Source organism: Emydura macquarii, unplaced genomic scaffold (genome assembly GCF_026122565.2).
Source record: "Emydura macquarii macquarii isolate MOO-44397 ecotype Brisbane River unplaced genomic scaffold, CSIRO-AGI_Emac_v2 contig_499, whole genome shotgun sequence".
NCBI lineage: Eukaryota > Metazoa > Chordata > Testudines > Chelidae > Emydura > Emydura macquarii.
In genome coordinates, this window is record NW_027130636.1 from 13,985,937 (window position 1) to 14,001,373 (window position 15,437).

The 15,437-nt window shown below is 41.4% G+C and overlaps 1 protein-coding gene across 3 annotated transcripts in view; it reads right to left on the reverse strand.

Moving 5' to 3' along the window:
* The window catches only part of EPHA4 (EPH receptor A4), a 115,173-nt gene that overhangs the window by 57,495 nt on the left and 42,241 nt on the right, over positions 1 to 15,437 (reverse strand). For all 3 annotated transcript variants that reach the window (XM_067538962.1, XM_067538963.1, XM_067538964.1), the window contains exon 4: positions 12,676 to 12,831. In XM_067538962.1, coding sequence (XP_067395063.1) covers positions 12,676 to 12,831 — 156 coding nt within the window. The remainder of the gene's footprint in view (positions 1 to 12,675; positions 12,832 to 15,437) is intronic.

The window sequence follows — 15,437 nt, forward strand, 5'->3', positions numbered from 1 at the left end:
ACCTATAGTCACAAAGCTCCTTTAAATAAAGGCCATTTGCTCAAGCTAATCACACAGGATGACAGCATTTGTCCCTCTGTATGTCTGTCTCATAGAAAATTTTGCCTTTCTACCTTCCAGCAGTTTCATCACAACAAGAGAATCAAAAAGTTAAAATGTCTTTTCGGAAAATAAATAAATAGAAGCATCCAGAAACAAACAGCAGAAGTACGTCCCACTAAACTGAGGGCAATCCTACCCCACTCTCTTCTGCTAAGGGACTTGAACACCCATAAAAATCAACAAATCCTAGAAGATGCTCGTTACCTCACAGGATCAGGCCCTAAACAAACACAGCTCTTTGTTTCGTGGAAATGTCAAGTGTCTTAAAGTGAGAGCCTGACAAGCCAAACAACTGCTTTTTTTCCTACAGACCTGCCATTACACTTACTATAACGCCACCCTCGATGGCATCTGCCCACTCTTGTTCGCAAGTCTGGAGAACTGGGAGAACGGTTGACATTAAGGCGAGACTGATTAGTGTATACTGCTTGTAAAACCCTTACTCTTGATGAGTAGTACTCTCCCATTGATTTTAACAGGGGCATTCATGAAGATGAGCAAGGTTTGTACAGTCTGGCCTATAAAAGATTTCAAAGAAAGTAAATAGCTGCATCTGGCTCAGACACTGCAGCAACTTTTGGGTTAAACCCAGAGTTACTTCGAAGTCCTTTAAGGCATTAAGACAGTTTTCCAAGGCTCTATGTCCAGTTTCACGTGGGAAAATGTGCCACAATGAATCAAGCTCCTCAGAAGCAAAAAGTCAGTAATTAGTATGTGGGACAGGGCATGGCAGTGTCTAAACAGAGACGCAACGAAGCGGAAAACTAGGAAAGCAGATGCATGCAGGTCGCAGAGATGAGCACACCACCTCCAGCATGAAAAGGAAGATGTGGGGGAGTTACCAAATGGTGGACTGACATTAAGGAGAGGGGAAAGGCAATTTCCTTTCCTCCTGAAGCATATTTGCTAATGGAGCTATATGGACAAGGAGTGGGCAGAATTTTCAGATTGACAAGCCCAGTTTCAGTCTGCTTTCTAAAACACAGAGCATTTTTCCTACCTCACCTGCGATCGGCATGTCCTTTGTTTCAGACACGAAAGCTGCCTGTGCTAGGTAAGAAGAAAATACCCTTACAGCGACAGGGGAAAATCCTTTCATGAACACAGAGGGTACTAAACAGAGTGAAGCCAGTGTTTTTCCACTGCAAAGCAAGTGGAGGGAGCAAGCACGCTACTGTGATCGCACAGGGAAATGGCACCTTCTGCAGGCCAGAGAGCTGCATTCATGGGGAGAGGTTTGGCTACGGGACAGAAGGAGTTGGGGTGATGGCTCTGCAACAGTGTTTTGTCACAAGTTTCATGATTTTTGGTGCTCTTCTTAAAGCCCCAAGTGCTGGAATCACAATATCGCATGTCCCGCAGATAAAGCAGGGAAGGAAATTTTGAATTTTACTCGTTCTTGGACCCCATAAATTCCACTTCACAACAGCCATCCTAAATCAGTGTAACCATGAGGTAACTTGAAGCATACAGGAGACCTTGAGCACAGCAGGAGAGGTACATTTCATCCCACTGCATTGTGTCTATCGGTTTCCCAGAGAAGCATTACCAAGCTCTACGTTTAGAAAGAGTTTTTGTTTAATACAGAAATGGTCCTTGTCAGATTACTACTGATGTCCCTAATCATGAACCACCTAACAGACAACCAGAAGAGAGGCCATTGTGTGGATGTGCCTAAATGTTTCTGTCAGAAAAAAAGTGTTGCTCTCTGAGTGTGCTCCACCATTGCAAAAGGCAAGTGTTGCAAAGATCATTTCATGCAATTGGATCAATGCTTCTGACATGGCTTCCTCTCACAGGGATCAATTTCACCCAGCCCTTCATTCCCCTTTAGGCTCAAGGACCTGACACAATCACAGTCCTGGCACTCAAATTGTTCCAGGACTGTGCAAATCTAGAACCACTGCTGGCATAGGACTCCCCAAAAGGAGTGAAGAACGGGACCACGACCCCATTACAGGTCAGCAGAACAGACCCTGTGTGCATGGAGGAAAGTGAATACCACGCTTTGCCAAAGGGTGGTGCTGTGACTGTGCTCTCCCTGCACTCTTGGAGGCATTGTGTCTACCTGAGGAGTTCCCACCAGCTCAGTGCCTTTCCGTACTACCATGATCTGTGACATACAGGCACAGTCTGACCCTTCACACAGACACACCCTAAGAGTCCCAATCTGCCCTGTCTCCCTGCTGCCGTAAATCCTCCCTGACCTATATGGCCTTTCAAAGCCTTGAGAAATAATCAGTACCGGTGTTAGGATTAGGGATAGAAATTTGCATACATTGTTTTAGGTAATTGCATGTGAGCTCTTGCTATGACTAAGGTTTTAATACCAGGGATTTTACATATTGCATTTTTATTAGTGATCTGCCCAGCAAGGTATTTCTCTGAAAGCCTCCCTGGGTGTGTGCAGACAGTAAATTAAATTATAGCTTTCCACAACTGGACCAGATACACTTGTTTGGCGTAGGAAATACTGTTTTCACTAGACCAGTTAATTTAGTTCAGCAACAATATGTGGTTAGAAGTTTGGATTAAAGGACAGTGAACGAAAAGAAAGAAAGGATTCCAGCACAGCAGCTCCTGAGCCACTTTGTTGTTCTGCATAGTCAGACACGGCAAAGCTTGGAATTTATAGCGTGGCTCTCAAGTCATCAAAGCTGCCTCGGCCTGACAGGATGTCAGCATTCAATTTTGAAACAACCAACATTCTGAAATTTTGGACAGTCTTCTAATGTAGGTGGTATATGCAGGGGCGTTTTATCCAGAGCAAAGGGGTGATAACAAACACTTTTTCTTACCAAGACTCCTGAAGGGCTTTCTGTTCCATAAAAGCAATAAACGGGTTTATTTTTTCCCCCTTTTTCTTTGGACTTATGTGGACAAAGCATTTATGATAAAGCATTTTCTTTTTAATGAACCTGAATAGTCATTATAGGGTATCTTAGTAATGCTTTTTCTATTAGATAAAAAAAAAAAAATCAATTCTAGGACCCAGCATGGGTTCAACATCCAGGGGGAAATGTGTTTCATAATGCTTTTAAAGTGAATTTAGTGCTTGTGAGAGGTGCTATATTGATAGCAGTGACAACTAATGTCTATTTAGATACAGAACAGATAAAGCACTGACAGTAGCTGTGCAAGCTTGTCCCAACTGCCCTGCCATAGTGACTCAGCCCTGTTACTAGAGGGATCGGCACAAGAAGCTGGAGGGTGTGCCTGTCTGTGTACCAGCTCAGTCCTTGGCCTCTCTGTTGAGGGTGTCTATAAGGGCATCGGTGTTAGCGGGTTTTGTGATTGTTTGACGCTTGCCCACCAGGGACCACAATGATACCATCAGCAAGCAGATATAACGATTTCTGTTTAATATCAACCTGGGCTAAGATTTTGTTTACTACCTTGAAAGTGTGTGTGTGTGTGTGTGTGTGCGCGCCTGTGTGTGGGTGCAGCTCTATTAAAAAAGCAAAGAGAAACCCATGCTCTCCACAGACATGTTAATGGAGTTTTTCCAAATATACACCACACAACAAGGCCAGGCTTTATCTTAAACATCTCTTCAGTTACTTACAGTAGTGTCTTTAAAACGAGGCGCTCTTTCTATTAGTCACTTTTAAAAGAGATGGGGATTCTTCCATTTCCTGACTGGACTACTAAATTACACAAAAGACTTTCCACTGACTTCAGTGGATTGTGAATCAGGCCCTAACAGAAGCTCATCCTCCAGTATGGCTCATATCACATGATGCAGGATGAAATGAAAACCAGCTATTGCTGTGTTGAGCCTAAACCTCAAAAGGCTCTATCCTGAAAGGTGCTGAATGCCTCCTCTAAGATGCAGAGAGCCTTCTGGGAGGTCAGCAGGCACTGAGAACACTCACACCCAGTTTTTTAAAGGTATTTAGGTGCTGCTCTGCTCAGCATTCCAGCATCTAACTGGTTTAGGAGCCTATATCACATTTTCAATGGGACTTAAGTTTCTAGCTCCTATTGAAAATGAGACCTGGGTGTTGCAATGCATAAATACCTTTAAAAATCTGGGCCTAAGTACCTATTAGGATCAGGCTTTCACTCATTGGAATTCAAATCCATCCATCCAGAGGGAGAGAGGGAGGGATGCGTGTACACTTTTGAATGGGTTCTTACCCAGCATTCAGTCTACTTTGGCTTTGTAGTATGAAGCCCAAAGGAAACTGTAACTCACTGGCAATTCCTACCAAACATTAGGGAAAGGACTTCTATCTTCTTTGACTGTCTCTGTGCTGTCCTGGGGGGGGGGGGGGGGGGGGGGGGAAGAATCATTTATCCAACCTAGTACTGGCAAGACTGACCCTAGCTTGATAAGGATCGTTGTGATTCTAGCACAACATAAAATGTTAAGAGGCCCTGCTGCAATTTAAAGCAATCCTAATCTTGATCTTTAAGCCCGTCTTATTAAACACATACTATTAAATGCAGCAAAATTTAAACTATGGCCCTGATCCAAAGCTTATGAAGGCAAAGGAAAGACTGATTGGCTTCCATGGGCTTTGGATCAGACTCTACAGAACGAACCAGTGAGATGCTGACTGTCCTCAACTCCATTGACTTTGAAGGGAGTTGAGGGTATTCAGCCCTACATGAAGGAGAGCCTAGTCTGCTGCACAAAGGAGTCATACAACAGAAAAGACCAGCCAAGACTCACTGCAATCTAAAAGGGATCTGGTATGAATAGGACTGATTTGAATCAGGAACTTGGCTTTGAGTAGACTATAGGCAAGCCCTGAAATTTTGATAAGATACAGGAACAACTTTGCACAATAGGCATCTAGGAGTAAATGTCCAGATGTCAGCTTCTCTAATGACAAGAAAGCCTAGGTGGACACACATTATTCACTGTATAATAAATCATAAAAAAATCAAATACATTTCGTAGTATGAGTTTTGGAAGCGAAACATTGCATATGATATAGCAAGAATAAAAAGGACTATATAAAGAGATGCAAAGAGGAAAAAGATTTGTATCAAGAGCAGCTCCCAGAACCCAAGTCTTTTAACCGTAACAGTAATTTATTTTTTAAAAACCCACCATAAGTCTAAAATTGAACTCCCTAGAGACACAGTTCAGCGCAAATGCAGATGGCAATGTTTCCGATTGGGTGCACAGAAAAAAATAACTTAAATAAATAATAAGATAAAATTCTTTAACTTCCTTGTGGCTGCCTCACTGAAATGTTGGGGAAACTGGTGCAAGGCCAAGAGTTCAAGAAGAAGCACCTTGGCTCTCCTCCTTCTATTTTATAAAGCTTCATTAATCATGTACAACTTTAGAGCTGTCAATAATCCTTCAGTGTCTGGGCTGCGAAACCCTTCAGATAAGCCTTTGTTGTTAATCTCTCTCCAGCTGAAAGACAGGTTATAACGCAGAGTAAACACTGGGGATGTGTAAGTTTTGACTCTGAAATAAAGCCCATGCTTTCCCCTGACAGTTGTATATGTTGCTGCCACTAATTGCTTTCTTTCAGCAGTTGAGGACAGCTCTTTCCTTGCTGCAGGCTAGTTTACATAAGCGCTGCCATTTAGGGCAACCGTTGCTTCTTAGTTGCGTGGGCATTCCTGGTCATTGATCATTACAGGCTATGTGTTTTTACAACTGTGAGGGCTAAAGTCAACAGGCCACAAAATGTAACAACCACTTGAATCACTCATCAATCAATCATCTGCTACTTTCTTCTGGGGGCACAGAATCATATTAATTCAGGTTTTTAACAGATTAAACCAGGACATCTGATTGGTTGGTACACAAGGGACTGATTCCAAAATTTTTACTCGGGCAAAAACTCCCTTTGACTTCAGTGGGAGTTTTGCCTGACTAGGGCCTTTGGAACTGAGCCAGTGATAGCAATGTCCATTTTCCTGGCATGTATTATTTCCTATTGACTTGCCAAAAGACCTTTTCCCCTTTGGTTACCGGATACATAACAGACTCAGTTTCTTTGATTTAAAGAACAATGCAATTGATATTTCCTCTGCTCTGAAGCTAAACTGGTTACTGCAGAGCTCTAATTATTCATGTGCCATTGGAGGTTTAAGGCACATATGTTGCCGTTGTGTGGGCTCTCTGAATTCCCCCACCAATGACTACTCTAGTAACAACTACGGACTCTTCCTAAACCAGCCTGCGTGGCAACTCATGCTCTCACACAGCTTAAGAAGCATGACCACATCTTCACTAACTAGCTTAACTGCAGCTGAGAGCAAATATCCATCCAATTGCTTTTTAGATTAAAAGAAATGAAACCCAATATGGATGGCAAAAGGTACTTTGGACACGTGGTAAGAAAAAATGCAACCTAGAAAAATAGGTCATGTCACTGTAAAAACTGCTGAATTTTTTACTTTGGCAAAACTCGATTTACTTCAATGGGAATTTTGCCTGAGTATGGATTTCAGGACTGGGCCTAAATCGGAGTCCCAAGTTAATCCGTAAATGTCTATACTAATTTAAAGCTACGGACAAAGATAGGCAGAGGTCGGCTAATATCTCAAGGGGATCCCGTATTTAATGAACTGTTGATTTTAGCCTTAATGACTATAAAGACACAGCCTCGTACAACTCCCCTGGCTCCCTGTTCACATCAAGATCTGTGCCAAAAATGTTCTTTGTTTTTAAAATGTTCTATAGACTTGTTCCAGCCTTCTTCTTGTCCCATACCCATTGCCTCCTTCCACTTACCCTCACCACAGTCCCTTCATCCAATCATACTGTTTGAGGTGAGAGAGCCTTCTCCTCTGAAATTCCTGCCATCCCAAATACTTTCCAATATAGCTGCAACTCAGTGATGATGGAGTTCCAAGTCTCATCTAAAACCAAAACAGAAAACTCCCCCAAAACCATCCTTCCCTATTGCCTTTGCAAAATACAATTCTTTCTCCATTCTCTGTTATTTTTATATAAGTTTGCTACTGTAATATTTTATCCTAAAAAGTGTTTCAAGATAACAGCTGGTATGAAAGAAGCTCTGCACAATACAGTTATGGGTTATTGTTATTATTAAAATGAGGCAGCATTTCATATAATTAAATCAGTCTTAAGGGAATCAGGTGTTTAATTATGGTCTTATAATAAGGTGGGGCAGAATTTTTACATTGGGAAATACTGTCTCTTAAGACAGAAGGTAGACGAATAAGGGTGGTCTCTAGCATTGGTTTCAATGTCATTTACACTGGACCTCATTTGCTCTCTCATAGCATATGGTACAACTGCTCAATAAAGGCCTCAAAATGAATTTCTTACTATTAGAAAGACTATGGGGGAAACCCTGGGAAGAAAATATGGAGAAGTCCATGCTAAAGCTGCCTGCAACACACTGCCTACCGCTTCTATGGCCATGTTATTCCCTATCATCTGGTTCTTCTGCACCACCAATTGATCTCAAATTATATAAAATTAGAAAGGTGACAATCAGAATGTGTCTGAATGTACAGTGGAGGGCTACGCTTAAGAAAAATGTGTGTTTTTTAATGAAAAAATATAAGCAATTGTAGTAAACATACTAAATACATGCTCAGATGACCAGCTCTTTCTGTAATTAGTCAGTTGCATGCACAGTTATTGTGAATGTACATGCAAATTAGGAATGTAACTACACCCACATTTTTGAAAATGTAGGCCAATGTTTATCTTTATGATATTTTAAGTGTAACACAGAGGATGGAATGAAGGACATATATTAGAATGTAACATTTGCAAGATTAAAGTGTTTTGACCTTACAGACCTTTTTTTAAACCTTGACCTTGGAAGCAAATAAGGACAGTGTTATTTTAATTTGCATTCAAATTTTAACAACACAGTCACACAGCACTAGTGGAATCCACATTGAGTTTCCACTGTAGATTGCTCATCATTTCATTATGGTTCATTATGTTGATAACTGTCAGAAAGCATTAGAAGCAGGGGGCTTGAGTAATAGGACTGAAATGGTAATTTAAAAACAATATACTTTCTGGAGGAAATACAGAAGTGCACTAAATTCAATTAGAAGAGGTGAATGTAAAGACAAACTAAGTGATGTTTGCTGTTTGAAGTAAGGCTCTTTTGATTTCTTGATAACCTAAACTGGAGAAAGCCTTTTTAAAGCAGGCACTTTCACCATGCAGCTTGCTAAATTTGTCCTCATTAACTCTAAGATCCTTTGGTATAAACTGTCTTTAAAAAGCATCTGTTTTAAGAATATTTCAGGCCACACCAAACTATCAATCAATCAGTCAGTCCTTGTTTGGGTGGCACAACGGACTAAATGATTCGGGGTCATTTACTTAGACAGATCTCAAGATGGACATTCTATGCTAATCACCTCTTTTCTAAAATTCTACCAATCACAAATCATTCATAATCTTGATCAAACAGGCAATATAAACAATACAAAAGTGTGCCAGGCCAGCTTATAACGTGTGCATTTTTTGTTTAAAAAACAGTGAAAGAGACACATGGGATAAGCAGGAGTAACTCTCATTGACTGGAATGGGAATTACACCTGCCCCTATGCCAGGATGGAATTTAGTAGGGGGGAAATAAAGTGTTTAAAATCTGCATCTTCATGGATTAAGGGAAATTCAGGAATAAGGAGCATGACTGTTAAATTGGTGGCTTTCTATCTCTTGTAGATTTGTTTATTGTGGAGACCATTTCTACCCCCATAGAAGTGCTAACCTTTTGACAGACCCATCTTCTCAGCAAGTACTGAAATATAATAAAGGTCTGAATAGTTGCATTAGTATAAGTTTTGCCATGCTTCCAGAGGGGGAAAACGACTAGGTTTTCCACAGTCTGTGCTCAAGTGTATATATAAGTCAATTATACCATTTCCTTGCACTAGCACAGAGCTGACAAGCCCAGTGTGCTTTAGGAATGCAAGCCTGAATTCCTAACTTTGCCAATGAGGCAGATCCAAAGAAAGAAGGAGAATCATGCATAAGAAAGGAGGAGGTGGTTTTTTTCTTCGGCGGTAACATAACATCAGTGATTATTCCTCAGAGAGGAGACTGAAGTGAAAGTTCCCTTCTCACCCTTAAGTAAACACGTGTCTTCCTGTCTTTGTGCATCTATTCTGCCTTATTCACATGTCTCAGCTACAATCTGTAGGTCAAACTCTGCTGTCATTCACACACATGCAGTCCTACCCTACATATTCTGCTCTCAATTTTATAGGTGTAAGTCAGGAGTAACTACTGACATCAGTGGATCTATACTGGACTTCTACCCGCATAGCTAAGAGTCAAATTTGGGCCATTTACTTAATTGGGTAACACTGGCATGAGAAAGGGTTAAAAGTGTTTTTTATAACTTACCATGGAACAAAGAACATGTTAGATATTCCTCATCAAAACCTTGATGCTAAGGGGTGGTGTCAGAATATTCCGAACTTTGGGGGACATACTCGGCCCAGCACATCAGAAACGAGATGCAATACTCATTGTCATGGGAACTGTGTAAAAGGGAAGGGAAGGAAGATCTCTAATTCCCTCTCATCCAAAAGCACAATCAGGCTAATGGAAAGCTGTATGTGTCTTCCTCCCCAAGCCTACAAAGGGTAAGATATAAGGACAAGAGAGCAGCCTATATACTACTAAAAGAAATCAATACCACAGGGTCAAGACTCTACAGAAAAAAGACCTGAGAAGACTGACGTTCTTCATATTAAAAAAAAAAAAAAAAAAAAAAGGGTTTAGAAATGAGAATATATATTTAAAAAAAGGATCAATCCACAGTCTATTCCAGGTGTTTCCCTCCAAATTACCCAACACTACTTTTGTTCACCTGGTCTAATAGTTCTCCAAGTGAACAGAAACCTGATTTTACAAGCCAGTGGAGCATAGTCTATCTTTTTGCTAGAAGAATGGATCTCAGATACTGTGTTTTATTTCTTCATTAGTGTGCCGTCACACTGAGCGATTACTAAATGCAGGGCTGAATGAGAATACCAGGGTTAAAGAGAGCATAATGAACAAAGAAGGTGCCTTATTATTATGGCTGTCAGCACAAGGGAATTGAGTTTGTCACCTGGTTTAACCAACTGGTAAGAACTGATTAGAGACTGAAATCGGTTTGAAAAAATTTCTGATATTTAAGTTCTTCTCCGTCTTCACATCTTGTTAGGAAAGGTAGACAAACTCAGAGGGCTCTCGTGGAGGGGTTACTTAAATACAAGCTCTCTAAACTGCTTCTGTCACTTGCCAGGAAGGAGTTGGCAAAAAGCTGCTTGGAGGTGGACCAGGAAGGAGAAGTGGAATGAGTGTTCTCTTGCAAAACCCATCTTGCTGTGCATGCTCATGGAGGGATACACTTCACGATCAGAGTGGCTGACCTGTTCTGTTGAGTATGTCATAAGCACACACACAGTCATAAACAACATTAGAATGTAGCAAAACCAAAAAATGTCAGAGGAGGGGTGTGCTGGAGAATGAGCAGCACACCGAATGTGACTGCCCTCTCCTTCAGAAACAAACGCAGAAATAACCTGGGTGTTCTCCTTCACATTGGGTCACACAAAAATAAAGTCTTTAAACTTTTTAGCAATCCAACAAAGCAAACCCATTTCACATTTCTTACCAATCACATGCAAGTGCAGGCATGCACGCCCCCCCTTTACTGTAATAGATACAGGCTCAAATCAGAGCATTGGGCTACAGTGGGTGCAGTACAAATCCACACTGTTCCAGGCAGAGCTCAGAGCATGACTATCATTCTCCCCCAAACACTCCAGTACATTTGGGACTGTGCAGCCTCCTTGCCTCTGCGAGCAGTCTCCTCCCTGCCTCCCCCTGTGGCCACTGCAGAAGTGAAGAGTGGGGACAGGGCCATGTCCCCATCTCCTCGTCTCCACCTTTCTGGGTTAAGGTAGAGCCCGGGGGTAATCCTGAGAGCCGCGCCTGCAGTTGTGACCAACCATAGCACCAGCCTCTGCCACAACACACAAAAGTTAGTCAGAACCTCACCCCCAGTGATTAAATTTAGCAAACATGGATCTTAGCCCAAACTGATCATCTGCAGGAGTATGTTCCACCAGGAAGAACTGCACTTGCAAATGTAAATGTCATCCTCCCTCAAAACCCTTCCTGGGAATGACTCATCATCCAGGAGAACACTCTTTGCACTTACGTCACCTGCACATGCTGTACCTCCTTATCTCAAACCTCTGTTGGATAGTTTCATTTTCGGTCAGGACATCACTGACTAAGGCCAGGCCTCCATTAGAAACTTTAGCCGGTATAATAATGTTGCTCGGGGTTGTGATTTTTGGAAGGGAAGGACTGGAATTTAGCGGGGTGCTATAACACTAATGGACAAAAATATATTTCCTCTTTGAAGGGGAGAAATGAAGATTTAAAGGGACACTATAAAATGTGGCCCATCTCCCCTTAAGAAATCTGGATTACAATAAAAACTATCAAAACAAACAAGCGTTCTCTCTCACACAGACACTCCGATACCCCGACACCCTGGTTCTGGCTCTAGCCAACATAAATATCCCCCAACAAAATATAGCCGATTATGTTTATTAATTCAAAATATTACATTCATACAGAAATAAACCCCTCAATGATCAAAATATTAAGCTGAGGGATGGTTTAAGTCCCAGTGCTTAGGCCACATGACCCACTAACAGATACCTGGACTGATATGCTGGTTGCACCTACCCACAGAGGCATGCTCATTGCACCATCCCTCTTGCTCTCCCTGATGAAAACATCCTTGTGGAATTAAAATGTAATCAATCTCGTTTCCTCTCATGTTGGAGCGAGTGGGGGATTTACAGGTTGCACATATGCACTTATAAACTAGGAATGTATCAGGGACACAACAAACCAAGCATCCTGGAATTTAAGACTACTACTACCACCATTACAGGGTCATGCTGTACATTTTGAACTAATCAACACTGATAGTCTCATTAAATATGCAGATATTTACATTCATCCTAGTAACTGTCAGCAAACGTATCACAATTTCTACAAACATTAAGATTTTAAAGCATTAGAGGCTATGTAGTCTAATGCAGAGTGATGATCGGGGACTCAGGAGATACGGGTTCTATTCCTGTCTCTGCCACTGACTTGCTGTGTGACCTTGGGCAAGTCACTTCACTCCTCTGTGCCTCTCCTTCCCCTCCCAACCTCTGTCTGTCTCGTCTCTTTAGGTTGTAAACTCTCTGGGACAGAAGCGGTCTCTTCATATGTAAGTATACAGTAACTAACTAAATGGATTCTCAGTCTCGGTTGGGGTTTCTAGGAAATACAGAAACATAAGTAATGGAGCATGAGGCCAAACCTCTGATTATTACTGCTGAGCTATTTACTTTTACAGCAATGATTTCATCTCTCATTTAATTGCAAATTTCATGTTATGTTTCGTGTCAGGAAGAGACCCGCCTTCCATGCGTTGCATTTACTTGGTTGAAGAGGAACGGTAACTGAATGTAGCTGTTGCCAGCAGCACACTTCTCAGAGTGGGATGTGCATCTCAGGGGAATGTTTTTCATAGAAATTACTGAGACAAAAATAATAAATAAATAAATAAATAAGAGAGTCCAACTTACGAGTGCAGGGCATGGAGGCAGCGTCATTTTCAGCTCGGAAAAAGCCCCGATCACAGGTGCAGGAGGTAGAGCCCTCCCAGATGGAGTAGCTATGGGATGGGCATTTGGCACAGGAAACATCTGTGGAGAGGGCCTTGTAGTATCCGATTTTGCAAGCTAGAGGGAGAAAAGGGAATGAAGAGTGTTATTTACCTGGGATGTGATAATAAAATGTTGTCTCATTTACTCAAAATCTAGGCAGGAGATATTTTCAAAGACGAACAAACTATGCCCATCTAGCCCCAGGTGAGAAGTCAACAAACCAAATACTTAGTTGCTAGCCCTACCCTGAAGGATGCCAATTTCTAATTCAAATGAGGGCCCTATAAGAAGCTGGTCTGGGGAAATTACAACAGCACCTACAAACACATTTCCCTACCAACTTCTCCCTACCAACACATTTTCCCTACCAACTGGAAAATCTGCTTTATCTTTACATTGTACATGGACTTCCGTGTCATTCGCCTTTCCCACCTGCAGTCACACACTCAAACAGTGCAGTAAACAGGGTGCAATTGTGTAATTCCATGACCACTTAAGGAATGGCAGCTGATAGTCTGACAGTGCCAATTTCTGAGATAGAGTGGAACAGGCACCCACTGTGATTGGCCGTGAGGCTCTTAGTCTAGCATGCCCGGAAATGGCATGTCTCCTTTCTGGAAAGGTGGGATTAATTTGGCTCTTTCTCCCCAAGGGAGGAAATCAGCATGTTCTCCCCTCCTCGAAGCTGGGGTATTCACAGCTGCACTGCTGGCACTAACTCCCCACGTGCACTTGGCGAGCTTTCAGTGACATCATCTTCATAAACGCAACGCTTACACGGATGGCTACTTTTACATCACTTGGAAAAAACTCATTAGTATCATTAATAGCGTGTTTTAATAGGGGCCCACAGGTAGGTCGTCCTAGAAATCAGTGCCTGGGCAAAAGACAGAAGGCAGCCAACACCACTGGCTTTCATCCCTTCAGAAAACAAAGAAAACATCCAGGCATTTTTTTTTTTATAAGGACAGAGTGTAAAAGTAAGGGTTATTTCCAATATTTATAGCATGACTCACTCTCATGGCTCTTCATTTATCACCTAGAGACTATCGTTAGTGTTCCTGTGCTGTTACACATATGCCTCTCTTCAAAGCCTTTCTTCCTCTCTGCACACATTCAGTTGTTGCTTTTCATTTATTCTTTTATTTTTATGATACGCTCATAACAGTACCTGGGCAGAGATTTTTAGCAACACATTTGTAAAGGAGCGAGTTACTTCTCTGACTAACCAAAGCCATTTATGGAATTTCCTTAACGAGTCTAAACTTTATGATGTGTGGAGCATTGTCAATAAAAGCACTGAGAGATCAATCTCGCTCTCGCTCACTTTGGCTGTCCCTGGACCAGTGAATCTTATAAAAACACGTTGCTCCAATGACTAAGATTTATGCTTCCAGAGTTTATACACATCACATAATTAGATAAGGTTCAGCTTGCAAGGTGCTTTTTGGCTACACTTCAAATGGCCTTGGGGTTTCGATTTAAATCAGAAACCTCTGCTTTGGCAGAAAGAAGCACTGGGGTCAAGCCCAAACTCCCCACATCAAATACAATTAGTCCCTGAACACAAATAGAAGCCCACTGGTACAGGCTGTCACTCAGTCAGTCACAGTAAACAAAGGCAACTTGTGTAAAACGGGTTATTCTGTTTGTAGTAAGGGCTGCCAAAAGAAAGCAAAAGTACCTTAATTTTACAATGTCTGATAAACGATCTCAAATACTGCTAGCAGCCTCGCTGCTTTTGGTTTAAACCACTGACATGTAAGTGACAGATTCTGAGCTGAGTTACACTGGTGTAAATTGTTAGTAATTCCACTGGTTTGCATTAGCAGAACTCACATCACAATCATGCCCTAATCCTGAAAATGACAAATCTACAGATGCAGCGAGACAGCACATTTTTGTAATGTAAAAAGAAAGGGAGATGAAAAAAATTCATGAGACCTAACTTACACTGCAAACTCTATTTCCATTTAAAAAAAAAAATCAAGCTCTAGCTTAATTATAGTAATAGCTCATACAAATTATAAAATGAATGACTACCAGTTGACTATTTTTAATATCAAGACACATGGTAAATGAAGCACGGATTAACCAGCCCCACACAGGGGAAGAAAATTCTGCTGTGGCTTTAACATTTTATCACAGAAACAGGAAGATGTGGCAGTTACACATTTTGAGAGACAATCCCCACATTATATCCTCTTTTTAGACTCTGTGGTTAGGAAGGGATTGAGAGGACGCACTAGGCATGGTACGGTTGAAATTCTACAATTCACAGGAATTTCTCTCCTTTGTTTACCACAATACATTCTTTTGTTTTCTACTACATTAAACCTTGGTCATTAATATTTCAGAACCCACAAAAAGCTCTCTCTAAATGCAGTGGCTGCTTCTGAAGCACACTGCTATTTTGCTTCAGCTATACAAAATCACCTACTACTGAACCAATGGTTTTCTTCACGTCACTGTGGTCACAGATTCACTACATTTCAGCACTTGGCACATAGGAATACTTGAGAATACGTTGCATTTATTCAACAATTCTTTGCTCCTTGGAGTTGTATTGTATTTTCATTTAAAAACTTGATCCTAACCCTGTCAGGGTTATTCTTTTCCTGAAGTACAGCTGACACACCTATTATGACTGGTTCTGGACTTTTTAAAAAAAAACTAAGATA